This window comes from Sapajus apella, unplaced genomic scaffold (genome assembly GCF_009761245.1).
Source record: "Sapajus apella isolate SASKATOON/1434 unplaced genomic scaffold, GSC_monkey_1.0 scaffold99, whole genome shotgun sequence".
In the NCBI taxonomy this organism is placed as follows: Eukaryota; Metazoa; Chordata; class Mammalia; order Primates; family Cebidae; genus Sapajus; species Sapajus apella.
Window position 1 is genome coordinate 31,650 of NW_022437039.1, and position 19,460 is coordinate 51,109.

Genomic DNA, 19,460 nt, shown 5'->3' on the forward strand with positions numbered 1-19,460 from the left:
CTGCGTGTAGCTGCTGCGTGTTCACGGCTCCCTTGCAGGCACAGTCAGCCACTGTGAAGCCACACCCCATCATGTCTCCATGCCAACGCCTGGGAGACCCCCCAATACCTAGGCAGTTGCGGTCACCTGGCCCACATGTACCCTGGACCAAGAGTGGATGAGGGGCCTGGAGTTGGGGCCTCTGAGAGGCTGCTGCAGCCCGTGGCCTCTCCCAGGCCCCGATGTGGCAGGTCACGCTGCTGAAAGAGGCAGATGCTCTGCTCTGGCCATTAGCCTGAGTTCCCCGGGACTCATTTACATAAGCCCAGGCGGACTTGCCCACCTGTCCATCCTTTGCCGGGACACAGCACAGTGGCTCCATTTCGAGTGGTGCTCTCGGCCCTGGAGCATCCTTCCCTGAGGCTGAACTGCCCTCAGCTGGACTCACGGCCAAGGCCGCAGACCCAGCACTTCAATCCCGACTCCCACTGCATGTTACAAGTGTGCACACCCACAGGAGGCAGCCACGCCTGAGAAATACCTGCTGAAAGATGGTCCAGTGTGTCCCACCTCCAGTCAGGCTCCCTGCAGAGGGGAAAGCTCTATACATGCCCAGGTCACAGCAGCCTGAGTCACCGCACCCTCTGTACCTGGGGGCTCCATGGCCAGCACCTTCCTGCCGCAAGTCACATGAGATCATGCCCTGTCACCTTGGCTGGGCTCTGGGCATCTCTAAGCAGGTGTGAGGCAAGTGAGAGGAAGGACACCGGCTTCTCTTCCCTTTTTGGACACTGCGTCATTGACTGAGGCTGGCCCACTCTTCCTCTGGCTCTCGCCTGCTTTGACCTTAGAGGACAGATGACAGTCCACGTCGCTGGGCTAAGACTCCCCAGTGGACTTGAATTTGGATGCTGCTGTTGCCTTGGGTGGCTTCACGGCCACCTACCCCCACCCTGGTGGCCACTCAGCCACGATAAGGGCCTGATATCAGCCATTGAGTAAGCTTCAGAGCCTTCCTCTTGGAAAGTTCCAGGGCCACCAGATGTCCACTGCCCGGTCACTGTCAGAGCTGAAGTGTGTGGGTGAGTGCCAGCTGTGGAGTGTGTAGCCCAGCATCGGCTCAGCGGGGCCCTGGCTCAGCTGCTTCTACCCCCACAAACCCCGTTTTATGACATCTGCACCACGTGGTGTGTCTGTGCCCTTGGACACAACAGTGTGAGTGATGTCTCGTGAATTTTTTTTTTTAGATGGAGTCTCACTCTGTTACCAGGCTGGAGTGCAGTGGCACGATCTCAGCTCACTGCAACCTCCACCTCCCGAGTTCAAGTGATTCTCCTGCCTCAGCCTCCTGAGTAGCTGGGACTACAGGCATGTGCCACTACACTCGGCTAATTTTCGGATTTTTAATAGAGACGGGTTTTCACTTTGTTGGCCAGGATGGTCTCGATTTCCTGACCTCTTGCACCGGCCTCCCCCTCCCAAAGTGCTGGCATTACAGGCATGAGCCACCATGCCCAGCCAGATGTCTCATGAAATTTAAAACAATTTGCAAGCCATCAGAAAGGTATCAACAAGGAACTCTACTTTTGAAAACAAGGGTGAGGACAGTGGCCAGCTCTGGGAGTCCCTGGCCCCCCAGGCCCTGACCCACAGCTGTAGGGCAGGCCCCATCCCCCAGTGATCCCAACCTAGCCTGCTGTCCCACCTCTGCCAAGACAGGGTGGCACAGGACCCCTGTAGCTAAGGCCAGCAGGTGTGTCTCTGAGCTGGCCAAGGGCACTGACCACTCTCCCCAAGACCCTCCTAGTGCCGGCTCCTCTGGCTTCCCCTCCCAGCCTCCATGGTGTGCACCTTGGCCCAGCCCACCCTTGGAGTGGGGGTTGGTGATTTGGGGGTGGACCTCAGCACTCTTCTACTCGGCCACTTTGGGGTTCAGTTTGTCAGTCCGCCCTCACTTCTGTAATTGAGACCTGAGCACTGTGTCCAGCTGCCTCCTGGGCCCTGCCCAGCATCATCCATGAGCACCAGCAGTGCAGGTGGCAGAGGGGATAGTCCCCCGTCCTCATCTGAGGGAGGAGACCAACGATGAGTGAGACAGCCAGTCATCCTTGACGCCCTGCATCCCTGCGACGCCTGTCCTGCATCCCATCAGTCATCGGGGCCTACCACCTGCCTGGTTTGTCTTTTTTTTTTTTTAAGAGGGAGTCTCACTCTGTTACCCAGGCTGGAGTGCAATGGTGTGATCTTGGCTCACTGCAACCTCCACCTCCTGGGTTCAAGTGTTTCTCCTGCCTCAGCTTCCTCAGTAGCTGGAATTATAGGTGTGCCATCACCTGGCTAATTTTTGTATTATTAGTAGAGACAGAGTTTCACCATGTTGGCCAGGCTGGTCTCGAACTCCTGCTGTCATATGATCCACCCGCCTCCGTCTTGCAAAGTGCCAGGATTACAGGCGTGTGCCACTGTGCCTGGCCTGGTTTGCCTTTTAAGAATAGCTTTGTGGGCCGGGCGCGGTGGCTCAAGCCTGTAATCCCAGCACTTTGGGAGGCCGAGGCGGGTGGATCACGAGGTCAAGAGATCGAGACCATCCTGGTCAACATGGTGAAACCCCGTCTCTACTAAAAATACAAAAAATTAGCTGGGCATGGTGGCGCGTGCCTGTAGTCCCAGCTACTCAGGAGGCTGAGGCAGGAGAATTGCCTGAACCCAGGAGGCGGAGGTTGCGGTGAGCCGAGATCGCGCCATTGCACTCCAGCCTGGGTAACAAGAGCGAAACTCCGTCTCAAAAAAAAAAAGAGCAAAAAAAAAAAAAAAAAAAAGAGCTTTGTGGCCAGGTGTGGTGGCTAACGCCTGTAATTCTAGTACTTTAGGAGGCTCAGGTGGGCAGATCACCTGAGGGCAGGAGTTCAAGACCAGCCTGACCAACATGGTGAAACCCTGTCTCTACTAAAAATACAGAAATTAGCCAGGCGTGGTAGCACATGCCTGTAATTCCAGCTACTCAGGAGACTGAGGCAAGAGAATCACTTGAACCCAGGAGGTGGAGGTTGCAATGAGCAGATTGTGCCACTGCACTCCTGCCTGGGGAGAGAAAAAAAAATTTTTTTAAAAAAAAAAAAAAAAAAAAAAAAAAAAACCAGCTTTGTTGCAATATAATTCACATACCATACAATTCATCTGTTAAAAGTGTTCATATCGACGGCTTTTGATATGTGTAAAGCCACAGAGTGTGCATCCATCACAACTATCTCATTTGAAAACGTTTTTATCACCCTAAAAAGCTGTCCCTCCCTCTGCCTGCCTTTTTTTTTTTTTTTTTTTTTTTTTTTTTTAGAGACAGACTCACTGTGCTGCCCGGGATAGAGTTCAGTGATGCCATCTCAGCTCACTGCAACCTCTGCCTCCCGGATTCAAGCAATTCTCTTGCCTTAGCCTCCTGAATAGCTGCCATTACAGGTGTGCACTGCCACATCCAGCTAATTTTTGTACTTTCACTAGAGGTGGGGTTTCAAAATGTTGACTAGGCTGGTCTCGAACTCCTGGGCTCAAGCAATTCACCTGCCTTGACTTCCCCAAGTGCTGGGATGATAGGTGCGAGCCACTGCGCCCCACCCCTCTGCCTATTTACTTAACCCAAGTGCTGAGGGGCTGATGGGGCCCCTTCCTCTAGAGTGTAATGTTGGGAGCATCTTCAGGACCCAAGGAAGGAACTGGGACAGCACAGGAAACCCCTTCATGGGTCCCTGTACTCAAACATTCCCATCCCACAGCGCCTGACCCATGCCGGGTCAGCCACTGGTGGGTGTGACCGCCGCAGTCTCCAATCCCGTCTCTTATTTGTCGCTCTGCAAAACCCAGCCCCACCATAGCTCAGTGAGAACAGGATGCTTCCTCAGTGCACATCCCAGCACACACACCTGCCCACGTGTGCTTTCCCTGGCCTCCTTTCTGAAACACTCTCATCTGTCACCGAGGCCGTAGTACAGTCATGAGACCTTGGCTCACTGCAGCCTCAAACTCCTGGGCTCAAGCGATCCTCCCACCTCAGCCTCCCAAGGAGCTAGGTCCACAGGTGTGCACTACCACACCAATCTAATTTTTTACTTTTTTTTTTTTTGAGATGGAGTTTCCCTCTGTAACCCAACCTGGAGTGCAGTGGCAGAATCTCAGCTCACTACAAACTCCACCTCCCAGGTTCAAGCAGTTCTCCTGCCTCAGCCTCCCAAGTATATGAGATTACAGGCATGTGCCACCATGCCTGGCTAATTTTGCTTTTTTGTTTGTAGAGACGGGGTTTCACCATGTTAGGCTGGTCTCAAGCTCCTGACCTCAGGTGATCCACCTGCCTCAGCTTCCCAAAGTGCTGAGATTACAGGCACAAGCCACTGCCTAATTTTTTAATTTTTTTGTAGAGACAGTTTTTTTTTTTTTTGGGTGGGGAGAGGCAGGATCTGCAGGGTTCTGGGGTTGCAGCGGGGAGGGTTGGGGCAAGTTCGTGGAGACAGTCTATGTTGCCCAGGCTGGTTAAACTCCTGCGTTCAAGAAATTCATCTGCTTCAGCCTTCCAAAGTGGTGGGATTACAGGTGTGAGCCACCTCGCCCAGGCCTAAAAATGCAAATCGAAGCACACAGCACCTGCCCCAGGTGTACTCTCTCGGGTTTTCATATCAGGTACAACTACCTGTTTCAAGGACCAGAAGCCAGACATACCCAAGGGGGTTCTCTGGAGACCAAGGGCACGACCATCCCTGGCCTCAGTCTGCCAGCGCCAGCCACAGCTGCCTCCAGCCACCCGCTCCGCCGGCCCTCCTCCTGCCTCTAGCCACCTGCTCTGCTCCCCTCCTGTGTGGCCAACAGGAGACAACCAGCTCCCCAGGAAGGAGACCAGTCACCCCATCCCCATTTTGAAGCCCCAGAGGAACAGGCCCATCTGGTACCAATTAACCATAGCAGGCGTCCCTTTGTGCCCAGGGCTGACCAGGCCCCCGCTGACGGGAGGGTATTTGACCTGATAGGGCTGTCCTTGCTGCCTTTGGGGGTCCATACCCTGCCTAATGAGCCTCGCCACTCACCACCCCCAACCCTGCCAGCTCGTCTACACTCCAGAGCACAACTTGGCAGAACAAACCACTAGAAACATAATGTCTCGAAAGCACACTTACCTTCTCAGGGCTTCGGCTGTTGCAGGAGGCCGGGGAGGGACTGCTGAAGGGGGTCCTCCGCTCAGGGTCGCCGGGGAGGGACTGCTGAAGGGGGTCCTCCGCTCAGGGTCGCCGGGGAGGGACTGCTGAAATGGGTCCTCCGCTCAGGGTCTCACAGGCTGCACTCAAGCTGTCAGCTGGGGCTGAGATCTCACCCAAGGCCCGCAGTCCTCTCCGGAGCGCACGTGATTGTGGGCAGGATCCATTTCTTGCAGCTGTGGAGCCCATGGCCGTTTGCTTCTTTGGCAGTAGGAAGGGGCGGCTCTGGGGCTACTAGCCTCTCAAAGCCACACCTGAGCAAGCCAGGCCGGCCCAGGCCAATCTCCCTTCTGATTAACTCCAAGTGGCCTGATGAGAGACCCCAGTCACAGCTGCAAAACCCCTTCCCGCAGCACCACAGGAGAGTTGAAAAGAAAAGAATCCCTTAGCCACAGAACAACCCCATCAAAGGAGGGGTGGTCCATACTCCAGGGAGCGGAGACACGGAGAGCAGAATCCCGCCTGCTACAGCTCCCAGCGCACCCCCTTACTTATCACCAGTCTCCTTCCCTGACCCGACAGGGGCGCCACACAGGGAAGGGGGGTGTGAGGGCCTGCCTTCGGAGAAGTGCCCTGGCTCAGAAGGACCCCGCTGGGCTGTGCCCCTGCCAGCCATGTGGTTCCAGAAAAGACCCTGTGGGTTCCCCTTCTCTGTATTGCCCAGTCTAAGGCAGGAAGCCTTGGGGGCTGTGTGGGGTGCCCAGGTGGCCCCTCCTGTGGGTCATGCTTGTAATCCCAGCACTTTGGTAGGCCAAGGCAGGCAGATCACCTGAGGTTGGAAGTTCAAGACTGGCCTGGCCAAAATGACAAAACCCCGTCTCTACTAAAAACACAAAAATTAGCCAGCCACGTGTGGTGGTAGGTGCCTGTAATCCCAGCTACTCAGGAGGCTGAGGCAGGAAGAATTGCTTGAACCTGGCATGCAGAGGTTGCAGTGAGCCAAGATGCCACCATTGCACTCCAGCCCGGGTGACAGAGCAGGACCCCTCCTGGGGTTCTGGGAAGAGGCCTGCCTGGGCCTCAGAAGTCTGCTGGGAAGGCTGGGTTCGTGGGAAGGCTCCCTGGGGGCTAGGCCAGGGACCAAGCCGTGCCTACTGGGAGACATGAGGACAGCATGGCGTGCCAGGACCTGGGACCCCCACCTGCTCCATGCCACCCAGCCTTCTCCTCACCTGCTCTGGTCCTCACCAGCCCCTCGGCTTGCCTTTCGGGCTTTGCCTGCAGGGAAGGGTGCCACCTGGCGGGAGAGTGGCCTTTGCTACTTCCCCAAAAATCCCAAGCCCCAGGCCAGGGAGGGGCAGCTTCTGCCCAGTCCCTCCCTCCTCCACACCTGACATCTGTGAGACAGAGACAGGAGTGGCAGGAGCCCATGTGGGTCGACGCCACCCTCGCCTCCCGGATTTGCTGTCACTCAGGGGACAGGGGACCTTGTTCTGAGAACTTGTTATGTTCGAGGCAAATACTCCTCCCTTCTATGAAGCAATGTGGGGTGGGGGCCCTCCTTATATCCAAAGCTGAGGGCCCTTCTAGTGCCCCTCAAGCCCTCAGGGTGGGGATGGCAGGGTAGGCAGCTGGGAGGGATGGGGGCCCACCAAGGAGCCGGCATTTGGGCTGGGTGGAGACGAGCTTCGGCATTCCTGGGGCCGAGGCGCCCCAGCCCTGCCAGCCAGGCTTCACCGGACCTACAGGCCTGGGGCAAAGGGAGCCAGGGGTGGGAAACTGGGAGCAGAAGGAGCCACTGAAAGTCGGGGGGGCGGGTGGTGTGCGCCGAGGCACATCAAAGTCTGGAGGTGAGGATGGCCAGGACTCCGAGGGCAACGGGGGTCCCTGGGACGTGGGCAGCCCTCCACCCACCATGGTGCTGGGGGAGGAGCCTGTGGAGAAAAGGGCATGTGGGGTGGAGGCAGGTTCCCCTCCCTGTCCCCCCTTCCAGGGGCCAGGTCATGGTTGTCCTTACTCGTTGGGAAGGGCCGAACTGGCCTGCTCATCCCCACATCAGCCCCCAGACTAGCTAAGGTTCTTGGTCTCCTTCCGGGGTTCCCCATCCCCCACGCCCTACTTAGGCCACACACCACTGACCAGGCCTGGGGTGCCTGTGGACAGCCTCCTTCCCCAGGATGCAGGAAGGGGACTCTCTCGATGGAAACTGAAGCCTCAATCTGAGAGGGAGGAACAAGAAGAAAGGGCTTAGCTCACCTGCCTGGCCCCTGGAGCTGCCTGGGTGGGCTCCTCCCTGCCCTGCACAAGAACACTGTGGGCTGTTCGGACAGACAGACAGACAGAACCCCAGCCCAGCTAGGGCAAGGCTGCTTTCAGCAAATCATGCAGACTTTTTGGAGGTCGAGGCCACAGGTGCCCCAGGAGCCATTCTAAGCCGGCTGGCCTGGGTCCCAAATGAAGCCAGCCCTGGGCACTCCCGGCCCTGCCAGCCTCAGTGTCCTCATCTGAGAGGGGCAGGTCCTGCAGACCAAGCCTTGGGGGTAACGGCCAGTCATCCAGCATCCTCACGGGAAAACCCCTCCTCATCTACCCAGGAGTTCATGAGCTGAGTTTAAGTCTGAGTTTCCAAATCAGGGTACCTCCCTGGCTCTGCCCAGACTGGTGACCAGAGCATCTAGGACAAGCCGGCAGCAGGTGACCCCATCCCACCGAAACAAGCCTGGATTTGGGCATCTCGCCCCCTGCTGTATCCCACCCTCACCTGTTCCCCAGGTGGAAGGGGGAGGCGCAGAGGAACCAGGCAGCTCAGGAGGCAATGTCGGCAAGGGCAGACAACAGGATGGAGGAGCAGGGATCAAGGAACGTTTCTTGGAGGAGGCAGCTCTGAGCTCTGCGGCAGGAATTTACCAAGTGAAAATGTAAGGAAGAAGCACATCAGGCCGCGGGAACCGCAGGACAATGGCCCAGAGGGAAGAAAGGACACGGCCTGGGGACCAGGAGGAGATCACACTGGGGCGTGGGGCTGTGGTGGGGCTGAGGTCACACAGGAAGGCACAGGTCAGCCCAGGCAGCGCCTTGAAGTGTTCTGAGAACTTCGAGAGGGTTCTTTTTTTTTTTTTTTTTTTTTTTAACCCAGGCTGGAGTGCAGTGTTGTGATCCCGGCTTGCCGCAACCTCCGCCTGCTGGGGTCAAGCAATTCTCCTGCCTCAGTCTCCCAAGTAGATGGGATTACAGGCAAGTATCATCACGCCCAGCTAATTTTTGTATTTTTAGTAGAGACAGGGTTTTTCCATGTTGTTCAGGTTAGTCTCAAACTCCTTACCTCAAGTTATCTACCTATCTCAGTGTCCCAAAGTGCGGGGATTACAGGCATGAGCCACTGAGCCGGGCAAGCTTCCAAAGGATGCTTATCAGACCAGCCGCTCAATCTGACTTAATGTTTAATGACTCTCCAGTCATGTATCTGATAGCTCAATGTTTAATTACCAGATAAAGGACTGGTTGCTGGCGAGGATGGTAGAGGGTGAGAGTAAGGAGTTGGACCTCACCTGGGTGAGCCATTGTCCAGGCAAGAGCTGGAGGTGCCAGCCAGGGCGGAAAAGAGACGAGAGATCCTCAAGAGATGTTACACGTTGAGTTGCATCCTCTAAAATTCACATGTTAAGGCCGGTGCAGTGGCTCACGCTTGTAATCCCAGCACTTTGAGAGGCCAAGGCAAGCAGATCACCTGAGGTCAGAAGTTCAAGACTAGCCTGGCCAAAATGACAAAAACCCATCTCTACTAAAAACACAAAAATTAGCCAGCCATGTGTGGTGGTAGGTGCCTGTAATCCCAGCTACTCAGGAGGCTGAGGCAGGAAGAATTGCTTAAACCTGGCAGGCAGAGGTTGCAGTGAGCCAAGATGCCACCATTGCACTCCAGCCTGGGTGACAGAGCAGGACTCTGTCTCAAAAATAAATAAATAAATAAATAAATAAAATTCACATGTTGAGGCTGGGCACAGTGGCTCACGCCTGTAATCCCAGCACTTTGGGAGGCCAAGGCAGGTGGATCATGAGGTCAGGAGCTTGAGACCAGCCTGGCCAACATGGTGAAATCCCATCTCTACTAATATACAAAAAATTAGCCGGGCGTGTTGGTGGACGCCTGGAATTCCAGTTACTCGGAGGCTGAGGCAGGAGAATCTTGAACCTGGGAGGCGGAGGTTGCGGTAAGCCACGATCGTGCCATTGCACTCCAGCTTGGGCAACAAGAGCAAATCTCCATTTCAAAAATGAAAAATAAAAATAAATTAGCTGAGTGTGGCAGCACGTCCCTGTGGTCCCGGCTACTTGGGAGATTGAGGTGGGAGAATCACTTGAGCCTGAGAGATTGAGGCTTCAGCGAGCCATGATCGGCCACTGCGCTCCAGCCTGGGCGACAGAGCAAGACCCCATCTCATAAATAAATAAATAAGGTGACAGGGGCAGGGGTGGAATTTGGACACAGAGCTGCACACAGGAGGAACACTATCTGAAGACGAAAACAGAGTAAGGCTTCTACAACCAAGGACACCAACACAGAAGAAGAGTAGGATGGGCAAGGGAGGAGGGACTGGGTCAGCTCTGTGCCTGGCAAGCCCCTGGTCTTGGTGGCTTAACCCACAGATGTTTATTTTTCAGTCATTCAGAGATCTGCGCTGAGACTTCTGGTTGGCAGGCACCTTCCACAAGGTCACTCAGGGATCCAGCTCCTTCCACCCTCCCCTAGGCATCCCCTCCATTCAGTCGGTGGACGGAGAAGAGAGAAACTGAGGCTGTGGCAGGCCAGACCTGGCAGGGGCTTTCCAGGGATCTTGTGAAAATTTCTAGCCCGGTGTGGTGGCTCATGTCTGTCATCCCAGCACTTTGGGAGGCCCAGGTGGTGGATCACTTGAGCCCAGGAGTTCGAGACCAGCCTGGATGACATAAGTAGACTCTGTCTCTATTTATTTGTTTATTTAGTTTTATTTTTTGAGATGGAGTTTCGCTCTTGTCACCCAGGCTGGAGTGCAATGGCGAGATCTCGGCTCACTACAACGCCTCCAGGTGCAAGTGATTCTCCTGCCTCAGCCTCCCGAGTAGCTGGGATTACAGGCGCTCACTACCACACCCGGCCAACTTTTCATATATTTTTTTTTTCAGTAGAGAGGGAGTTTCACCATGTTGAGGAGGCTGGTCTCGAACTCCTGACCTCAAGCGATCCACTGCCTCAGCCCACCTTGGCCTCCCAAAGCACTGGGATTACAGGCATGAGCCACCACATCCGGCCAGCACCACATTTCTAACAAGCTCCCCAGTGATGATGGTGTGGGTCCAGGGACCGAACTTTGAGCATTGAGAGGTGCCATGCTCACCATTGCCCTGCTAGCTGCACCTCATGTAGGGGAGGTGGGGAAACCAAGCCCAGCGTTTGTGCAGGAGCTGAAAGAATCGGGGTCAGTAAACACAGGTAGGGGTGCAGCTAGGAAGCAGGCAGGAGGAACACGGCTGTCCCAGGAAGGGGGACAGGGCAAAGTATCATTGCTGCTGAGAGTGGGTGAGGTCACCACTGGGACTTGCGGCCCCTCATCAGGGGCCTCTTTCTGAACTCCTGGGAAGGCCCAAAAGAGCCCACAGGGCTGCTCTCAGGGTCTCAGAGGGGCCCCCAAACCCCTACCCCACCCATTACACACTTAGCTGTCACCCAGGAGAGGTAGCCCACTGACCCTCCTGAATACGGAGCGTGGAGGTGAGGTCTGGCCTGGTTCGTCTCTCCCAGAGCCTCCTCAGTGGCCTCTGGGGAGAACCCCTGCCCACAGATTTCCAGGGACCCCTTTTGCCTTGGTGGCCCTCATGTGCCCTGCCATGAGGCACTAGTGGGCCCCAGATGGAACACTGTCCCCAAAGGAAGGACGGGCCAGGCAAGGTGGCTCATGCCTGTAATCTCAGAACTTTAGGAGGCTAAGGAGGGGGGAGCGGATCACCTGAGGTCAGGAGTTCGAGACCAGCCTGGCCAACATGGCAAAACCCCATCTTGAAGTTGCAGTGAGCCAAGATCGCGCCATTGCACTCCAGCGTGGGTGACAAGAGAGAGACTCCGTCTCAAACAAACAAAACCCTGTCTCACTAAAAATACAAAAATTAGCCCTGTGTGGTGGCACCCGCCTGTAATCCCAGCTACTTTGCAGGCTAAGGCAGGAGAATCACTTGAACCCAGGAGGCAGAGGTTGCAGTGAGCCAAGATCCCACCACTGCTCTCCAGACTGGGTGACAGAGCAAGACTCTGTCAAAAAAAAAAAAAAAAAAAAAAGGAAGACCAAGGGCAGCTGAGTAGGCGGAGGAGGAACCCAGGCATCCTGACTGCCCTGGGTCCAGCCCTGACCCAGAGCCCACCCCACATTGTGGTCAGAGGGGCAGTGCTGAGCCTGCTCCTCCCCCTCCTGGGGGGCTGACTGGGACAAAGTGGCCTGGTCCCTCCTCTCATCCAGGTCCCCCAACTTCTCACCTTCTTGCCACCTGGACAGAGCAAATGCCATGTCCCATGTTCCAAAGGAAAGGAAGGCGAGCCTGGCTCCTGGGTTGCTTCTGCACGTATCTCGTTGGCTTCTTTCTCTCTGCCGCCCCCATGTGGCCAATCTGCACCTGCGAACCTGCTTCCCTCAGAGGTGACAAACCCAGCCTGTCAGGCCCTAGGGACTCCAGTCTGGCCTCAGTCTCCCCGTCTGTGAAATGGGCTGCTGGAGATTCTGCTTTGGAGGTGTCAGCTGGCAGCAAGGACATGTGAAGGGTGAGGGGCCTCCGCAGGGCAGACGAGAGGGTATCTCTGTGTACCCAGCGGTCCCAGAAGAATCAGAGACCCTGGATGCAGGATGGAGGTGAGAGTCAGCGCCCAGCACTGGGGTCAGACCAACTGGAGTTTGAAGCCCAGTTCCAACACTTAATACCTGGTGACCCCTGCGAGTCACTTACCGCCTCTGCACCCCGTCTGCAGAATGGAGAGATGAGGATGTCCTCCCTCGCAGGGTGTCAGGAGGGCAGACACGTCGCTGGTTGCACAGCACTGAATGCCGATTGCGTGGGAAGTGTGGTGGGGCGGAGGCTTCTTAGTTCTGGAAGGTTCCATGAGTAACCTGAGTGAGAGTAAAGTCTGCAGCATGGATACTCCACCCCACTCCATCTCAGTGCCCCAGCCTCAGCACTGAGTCCCCCCTCCTCTCACCCACTGTGCCCTCTGCAGGAGACAGGCCTGGGAGGACGGAACCAGGTGTCACAGTGCCAAGGGCAGAAGGAAGGCTCTTTCAGGCCCAGCTTCCTCCAGGGAAGGGGCTGATTTCTCCACTAGCGTGCCAACCTGGCCTCCTTTCTGCACATGGAATCCTTAATTGTCCCTGTCCCCACCTCGCCTCATCCTCAGAGGACTGTGGCCGTGGGGGTGAAGCTCCCCATGCACCACCATCTCCCAGGCCTGCCCCTAGGACATTCTCTGTGGGCTGGAGCCTGGGACGACTTCAATGAGCTCCACCAAGAGAGACAGGCTGGAGAGGGTGCCCCCCAGCCTGTTCCCTCCTCAGGAAGCCCAGTTGGGTTCCAGGGAGTCTGTGGATGCTGGAGACCCCAGCTCAGGGCTCAGTGAGCCCGGCCAGCCTGGCCGCTGAGGGAGCTCCCGGAGGAGGCCAGGGGACCCTGGTCTAGAGTCTCAGCGAGTCCATCTCCTTCAAATGCCCCCACCTCGACTCCACGCCCCGCCTCCAGAACACTCGTGTGAGGCACTAGCTGGAAGATCCCCGCGGGTACCAGCACCGCAGTGGGCACCTGGGCCCGGCAAAACCTCCCTGAACCCCATCTTGCTTCTCCCTCGGCCCCGGGGCAGAGAGGGTGTGGAGGCTGCAGGGTGAGGACAGGTTGGCCTGGGCTCGACAGCTTGGCTAGGGCCTAGTGCTGGCTGGGCAGGCTGGACGCAGGGGCAAAGGGGTCTGGGTGGGGCGGGGCCGCTCTGGGCGCCCGGTCCCCACCAGCTCCTTCCCCCGGCCCCGCCTCCACCCTCCCACGCACCTGCGCTGGCCTCCCCCCAAGCCCTGGGGGCAGCGGGCGGGTGGCGCTGGGAGATCAGAGGACTCGGAGGAGTCGGGCCCAGGAGGAGGGGGCGGGGAATTTCCCCCCACGCCTGCCTGGACCTGCTCCCCTCCCCCTCCCCCGCCGGGTGGGGGGCACTGCTGGGGGAATTCCATCGCAGTGCGAAGGCTCGGGAGAGTCTGAGCTGGGGGTCCCAGGGAGGGGCGGGGGAGGGGCAGGGGGAGGGGACAGACTGGGACCTGAGGCGCAGCTGCCTTTCTCCCCAGACACCAGCTGGCCCTGCCTGTCCCGGACTGAGCTTCCACGAGTCCCGCCTGTCTCGTGGGCACGGGGGCAGGGAGTGGCGCTCCCTCCTTCAGGCCAGCGACGTCTGGACCAGGGCGGGAGGGGCGTGTGGATCCGGAGAAAGTGTGCGAGTGAGCGCCTGTCAATGAATGGGTGACAGTGCGAGCGCGTGCGTGCACTGGAAGGAGGGCGCTTGTAACTCGGAGACTCAGGGTGTCCCGGGGCGTGCGGCCACGGGAGGGGGTTCTGTATCTCCCACTTTAAGGGCCTTCCGTCCGCTTGCCAGGCCTGTCCGCCACCACACCCTCTCGCTAGAACCGGCACCGACCTGAGGGGGAGAGGGCGGGGAGGCGCGGGACGCCTGGGGTCCGGGGGGGCGGGCGTGGGAGGCGTCTGGACCTGCTGCCTCCGCTCCAGTCCTGGGCGGGGTTCCCTGGCCTCCCTTGGGGCAAGGGAGAGACCCGGGGGGGAGGGACCCACGGAGGATGCAAGGGGGGCAGAAACCAGCGCGTTGGAGACCTGGGCGAGGGAGACGCCTAGTGCAAGGCGCAGTGGGAGGGGGCGGGTGTGGAGTCCGAGGCACCGCCCAGAGCTCGCTGAGACGGAGATTGAGAACGCCCCCAGCCAGATCCCCCCGCAGAGACCCGGGTAGGGACTGGGGCAGAGAGACGCCTCCAGGGGCACAGGCCCTGGGAGGCAAAGACCTCCCTGAACCCACCCCAGACAGAGAGCGCGGCTCAGAGTCGGACGAGGGCAGAGGGTCAGAGGACAACGCCCCCCAGGTCGCCTGAGAGACCCCGCAGCGAACCCAGGGGCAGCCCGGGCCGTGTCCGGGCCAGGGCGACCTATCTTGGTTGGGTGCGATGGGGACACAGGCCGCGCAGGGCTTCCTCCTTCTACTCTTCCTCCCACTGCTACAGCCGCGTGGGGCCTCGGCTGGGAGCCTGCACAGTCCAGGTAAGTCCGGGCACGGTTGCCGGGCCGTGTTCACCATCCCCTCCTTGGCCTCCGTCCCCAGGGCCAGGCCCCCAAGGCTGGGGAAGGGGACACAGCAGGTGGTTGGAGCAGCTGAGCAGCCGGAGGGCGCCAGCGGGAGCGGGTGCGAGGGGGCGCTGGCTGGGGACCCAGGCGGGAGGTGGCGCAGGGGCTCGAGGATGCCCAGCGTGGGTCCGGACCTCCCCAGGCCCTGCCTTTGCCATGCAGTCCTGTCCGAGTGCTTCCAGGTGAATGGGGCTGACTACCGCGGCCACCAGAACCGCACTGGCCCGCGCGGGGCGGGCCGCCCGTGCCTCTTCTGGGATCAGACGCAGCAGCACAGCTACAGCAGCGCCAGCGACCCCCAGGGCCGCTGGGGGCTGGGCGCACACAACTTCTGCCGGTGAGGGGCCGGGCCTGCGCTGGGGGCGAGGCTGGGCGCACCGTTGTTGGGACGGCCCGAGGCGGGGCCTCAATGCGCGCGGGGTGGAGGTCTGCGGTGGACTGGCAGCCCGGCCGCCCCGGAGAACCTGAGGGCGGGGCCAGAACGAGGGGCGGAACGGGGCGGGACGCGCGGAACCCTGGCGCAAAAGGGGTCCTCCTCAGGTGCACAATTTCTGCAGAGCCTCGGTTCAGGGCCAGGAGAGAAACGGACCTGGGAATTCAAAGGACCCCTATGGGTGGGCCTGGTCAGAGGAGGGCCCTGGAGTGAGGGCTCTTGTCACCCAACTTATTTGAGGGGCGTTGGAGCATTGGGGATCAGAGCCACAGCTGCGGCCTGAGGCAGGACGGACAGAGCAGGAGGAGAGCCTCAAATCTCAGAAGCTCATCACTTCTGCTTTAAAGTGAGATTGAAGGCCGGGCGCGGTGGCTCACGCCTGTAATCCCAGTACTTTGGGAGGCCGAGGCGGGTGGATCACGAGGTCAAGAGATCGAGACCATCCCGGTCAACATGGTGAAACCCCGTCTCTACTAAAAATACAAAAAAAATCAGCTGGGCATGGTGGCACATGCCTGTAATCCCAGCTACTCAGGAGGCTGAGGCAGGAGAATTGCCTGAACCCAGGAGGTGGAGGTTGCGGTGAGCCGAGATTGCGCCATTGCACTCCAGCCTGGGTAACAAGAGTGAAACTCCGTCTCAAAAAAAAATAAATAAATAAATAAAAAATAAAAAAAATAAATAAAGTGAGATTGGGTCCGGGCATGGTGGCTCACACCTGTAATCCCAGCACTTTGGGAGGCCGAGATGAGGTGAGCGGATTATCTGAGGTCAGGAGTTCGAGACCAGCCTGGCTACCATGGTGAAACCCCGTTTCTACTTAAAATACAAACAATTAGCCGGGCGTGGTGGCACGCTCCTGCAATCCCAGCTACTGGGTAGGCTGAGGCAGGAGAATCTTTTGAACCCGGGAGGCGGAAGTTGCAGTGAGCCGAGATCCCGCCGTTGCACGGGCTTGGGCAACAAAAGCAGAAACTCCATCTCAAAAGAAAAAAAAAAAAAAAAAAAAACCCACACACAAGTGGGGTTGGAGGGACGGAAGTGGCTGAGAGTCATGCCGGGTGGGGGTAAAGACTACAGATGGCCTCAAAGCTCAAGTCTAGTAACAGCTGAAGCCTAAAAACAGCTCTCATGGCCCTTTTAATGACTTCCCACTGTCCACTCAGAAGTCCCCGTCCAGTACCTTCATCAGGCAGAGCTCTGTGTAGACCAAACTGGAATTTGTGGGTGGACGGGGGAAACACACTGGTCACAGGCACAGAGCCTTGACGGCCATTTTGAGCAGAGACTGGCTTTGCTGTTCTTGGGGTGGCAGGACCCCGACCACCTCCCTCCCGCCCCCAGTAACCCAGACGGCGATGTGCAGCCGTGGTGCTACGTGGCGGAGACAGAGGAGGGAATCTACTGGCGCTACTGCGACATTCCCACATGTCACAGTGAGTGGCACGGCTGCACAGAGGTGGGAACGCTGCCGTGTCTGGGAGGAGGGTCAATTTTGGAGGCATGGAAGGCTGACTCTCTGTCCCCTCAGTGCCCGGCTACCTGGGCTGCTTCGTGGACTCCGGCGCGCCCCCAGCCCTCAGCGGCCCCAGCGGCACCTCCACGAAGCTCACGGTCCAGGTGTGCCTTCGCTTCTGCCGCATGAAGGGCTACCAGGTACTGCTCACTGGCCCAGACCGGTGACCCCTGACCTGGACCTAAGGATCCCACTCAACTCCCAGCAGTCGATTGCCAAACCCAGACACCTATTTCTGAACCTCCAGTCCGATTCCAACCCCGATCCCTGGCCCCCACCGCTTCACCCCTACCCCGTCCCCTGCCCTGGGGTCACCCAGTCTGTGCTCCCAGCTGGCGGGCGTGGAGGCCGGTTACGCCTGCTTCTGTGGCTCTGAAAGCGACCTGGCCCGGGGACGCCTGGCCCCCGCCACCGACTGTGACCAGATCTGCTTCGGCCACCCCGGACAGCTGTGCGGCGGCGATGGGCGGCTGGGCGTCTATGAAGGTGAGGAGTGAGCGGGGGCCAGGGACCTGGGCGGGCCTCGGGGTGGGGCCTGGCGGGGCCGGAGAGCCGCGGTGTCTCGTGGGTGTCTCCCTGAGGCCTCAGGACCTCAGGGTCCTGACTGCCGGCCCCGCCCGCAGTATCTGTGGGCTCCTGCCAGGGGAACTGGACGGCGCCTCAGGGCGTCATCTACTCCCCGGACTTCCCGGACGAGTACGGGCCGGACCGGAACTGCAGCTGGGCCCTGGGCCCGCCGGGCGCCGCGCTGGAGCTCACCTTCCGTCTCTTCGAGCTGGCCGACTCGCGCGACCGGCTGGAGCTGCGCGACGCGGCTTCTGGGAGCCTGCTCCGAGCCTTCGACGGCGCCCGCCCGCCGCCGCCCGGGCCACTACGCCTGGGCACCGCCGCGCTGCTGCTCACCTTCCGCAGCGATGCGCGCGGCCACGCGCAGGGCTTCGCGCTCACCTACCGCGGTGAGCCACGGCCCGGCGCGCCCTGCCCACTATTCCCACCCCCATCTCCCCACCCAGCCTCACGCCCCTCTCCGCAGGGCTGCCGGACGCCGCAGAAGACCCCGGGCCCCCCGAGGGCTCGGCCCAGACCCCCGCAGCGCCCCTCGACGGGGCCAACGTGAGCTGCAGCCCCAGACCTGGGGCTCCGCAGGCCGCGATGGGGGGTGAGGCGGGCGCGCGGGACCGGGACGGGAGGGACTTAGGGAGCCGACCCCTCCCGCCCATCCTCACCGCAGCTGTGTGCCCGCAGCCCGGGTCTTCTCGACGGTGATGGCTGTCTCGGTGTTGCTGCTGCTGCTCCTAGGGCTGCTGCGTCCGCTGCGCCGACGGTGCGGGGCGCTGGGGCAGGGCCTGAGGGTGGACCCGTGGTGGGGAGCTGGGGCCCCAGAGGGGAAAAGAGCCAGGAAGGAACTCCTGGGTTCTTAAGGGAGCTAGCCTTTGGGTCCATACACAGAATAGCGCGTAGGATCGCAAGGATTGGACTGGCTCGGCTGATGTCTGCTCCCTCTCTAGGAGCTGTCTGCCGGCTCCGGGAAAAGGGCCCCCGGCTCTGGGGCCTTCCAGGGGCCCCAGAAGAAGCTGGGCCGTGTGGTACCGACGGCCCCGAGGGGTGGCCCTGCCCTGCCCCCCCGGAGACCTCCAGGCTGAGGGTCCTGCCGCAGGCTACCGGCCTCTGAGTGCCTCCAGCCAGAGCTCCCTGCGCTCCCTCATCTCTGCTCTCTGACTCCAGGCCCCCAGGGTCTGCTGGACCCGCCATCAGCGAGATAGACACCTGAGATGCTGTGTGCGCCCCCTATCTCGGCCTTGTGACTGTTTAGGGGCAGTTCGACCTCTGGTCGCCTTGGGGAGACCAGAATTCGGACAGGAAACATCCTGCTATTACCCAAGACTTGGCCTGACCTTCCTCTTGCTCCAGGCCAAAGGGCAAGAGGAATCCAGCCCCTGTCCATGGACCTTTATGTGAGGGTGGTCTCTGGTTTTAGAGATCTTTGAACCCCTCTTGGGGTGGTCCTGGACTGCCGTCCTCAGTGAGAGGTCACAGGTCAACAAAATGGTCAAAAAGACCCCCACAAACTTTGAATAAAGGGTCTATTTTGGTATGGATCTCCAAAGTTCTTCCGTAGTGGGAAGAGGAGCATGTTAATGAGCGTCCAGGCGCCGAGGGCTGTGTCCATGCAAATGAAGGGCGTTGCACGCAGACTTCGGCGGAGCTGCCTGGAATGCAGAGAAGGACCCAGAACGCAGACATATGGGTGGGTGGGATCCTGTAGAAGGCAGGGATTGAAAGGGAGGAGGATCGTGGGCAACATTATGGTGAAGAAGGTACCTGCTCAGGGTGGACGGGACAGAGGCCGACTTTGGTCCCCTGGCCACCAACCTTATATCTTCACTGTTTCCTGTCTCTCCTGGTCAGGGCACGGCAAGAGTGCGCCTTGTGGGTGATAACAGGGAGCGAGTTGTGCTAAGCCCACGCTCCAAGAAGCCTGGTGCGAAGGGCAGTGACTTGCCTGGCGGCTGCGGGCGCATCAGACGCCTTCAGAGATCTGGGTACCCCGGAGTGCCCAGCTGCACTCGGGAGGAGTCTAGCCGGCGGAAAGATCACTCTGGAGTGGGGGCTCACGGGATCTAGGGCGGACCCGTCCGGCAGCACCTTGGACAGAGCCCGGTCTGCAGGGTGGTGCTGGGTGGCGGGACCGTGCCCTCGAGAGGGGGGTGCCCAAAGGTGCGGAGACCTGGGATTCACGCGGAAAGCCCGGATGCACAGTGCTGAGGGACACGAGGTGCCCGGGTCACTCTAGCGGAGTCCGAGGACCCAGAAGGTCGGGTCGCAAGCCCCTAGCTACCCTATGCAAATAAGGCTGGGATCGCGCACACGGTACTAGCAGGCGAGGCCTGGGCGGCTTCGGGGCGGAGCCTCCCCGCCGGCCGCGCCCATTGGCTCTCGCTGAGCCGACGTC

General features: G+C 59.3%; 1 protein-coding gene across 4 annotated transcripts; it reads left to right on the top strand.

Annotated features, from left to right (window-relative positions):
- Positions 1–14,024: 14,024 nt before the first annotated feature.
- On the top strand, positions 14,025–18,602 carry KREMEN2 (kringle containing transmembrane protein 2). Of its 4 annotated transcripts, none has more exons than XM_032257876.1 (9): positions 14,025–14,474; positions 14,721–14,895; positions 16,336–16,427; positions 16,523–16,647; positions 16,840–16,993; positions 17,131–17,463; positions 17,541–17,666; positions 17,753–17,831; positions 18,016–18,602. In XM_032257876.1, the coding sequence occupies exons 1-9, from the start codon at positions 14,381–14,383 to the stop codon at positions 18,224–18,226; spliced, it is 1,389 nt and encodes a 462-aa protein (XP_032113767.1). In that variant the 5' UTR covers positions 14,025–14,380; the 3' UTR covers positions 18,227–18,602. The 4 variants fall into 4 exon arrangements, with proteins under 4 accessions (XP_032113767.1, XP_032113769.1, XP_032113768.1 ...); XM_032257878.1 differs by having other exon boundaries at positions 16,957–16,993; XM_032257877.1 differs by lacking the exon at positions 17,753–17,831.
- The last annotated feature ends 858 nt before the right edge of the window (positions 18,603–19,460 follow it).

Coding starts and splice junctions, on each gene's coding strand:
- KREMEN2 (XM_032257876.1), top strand. CDS start 14,381: ATGGGGACACAGGCCGCGCAGGGCTTCCTCCTTCTACTCTTCCTCCCA. Junction 16,648..16,839: donor GCCGCATGAAGGGCTACCAG/GTACTGCTCACT, acceptor CTGTGCTCCCAG/CTGGCGGGCGTGGAGGCCGG. Junction 17,464..17,540: donor CTTCGCGCTCACCTACCGCG/GTGAGCCACGGC, acceptor CCCTCTCCGCAG/GGCTGCCGGACGCCGCAGAA.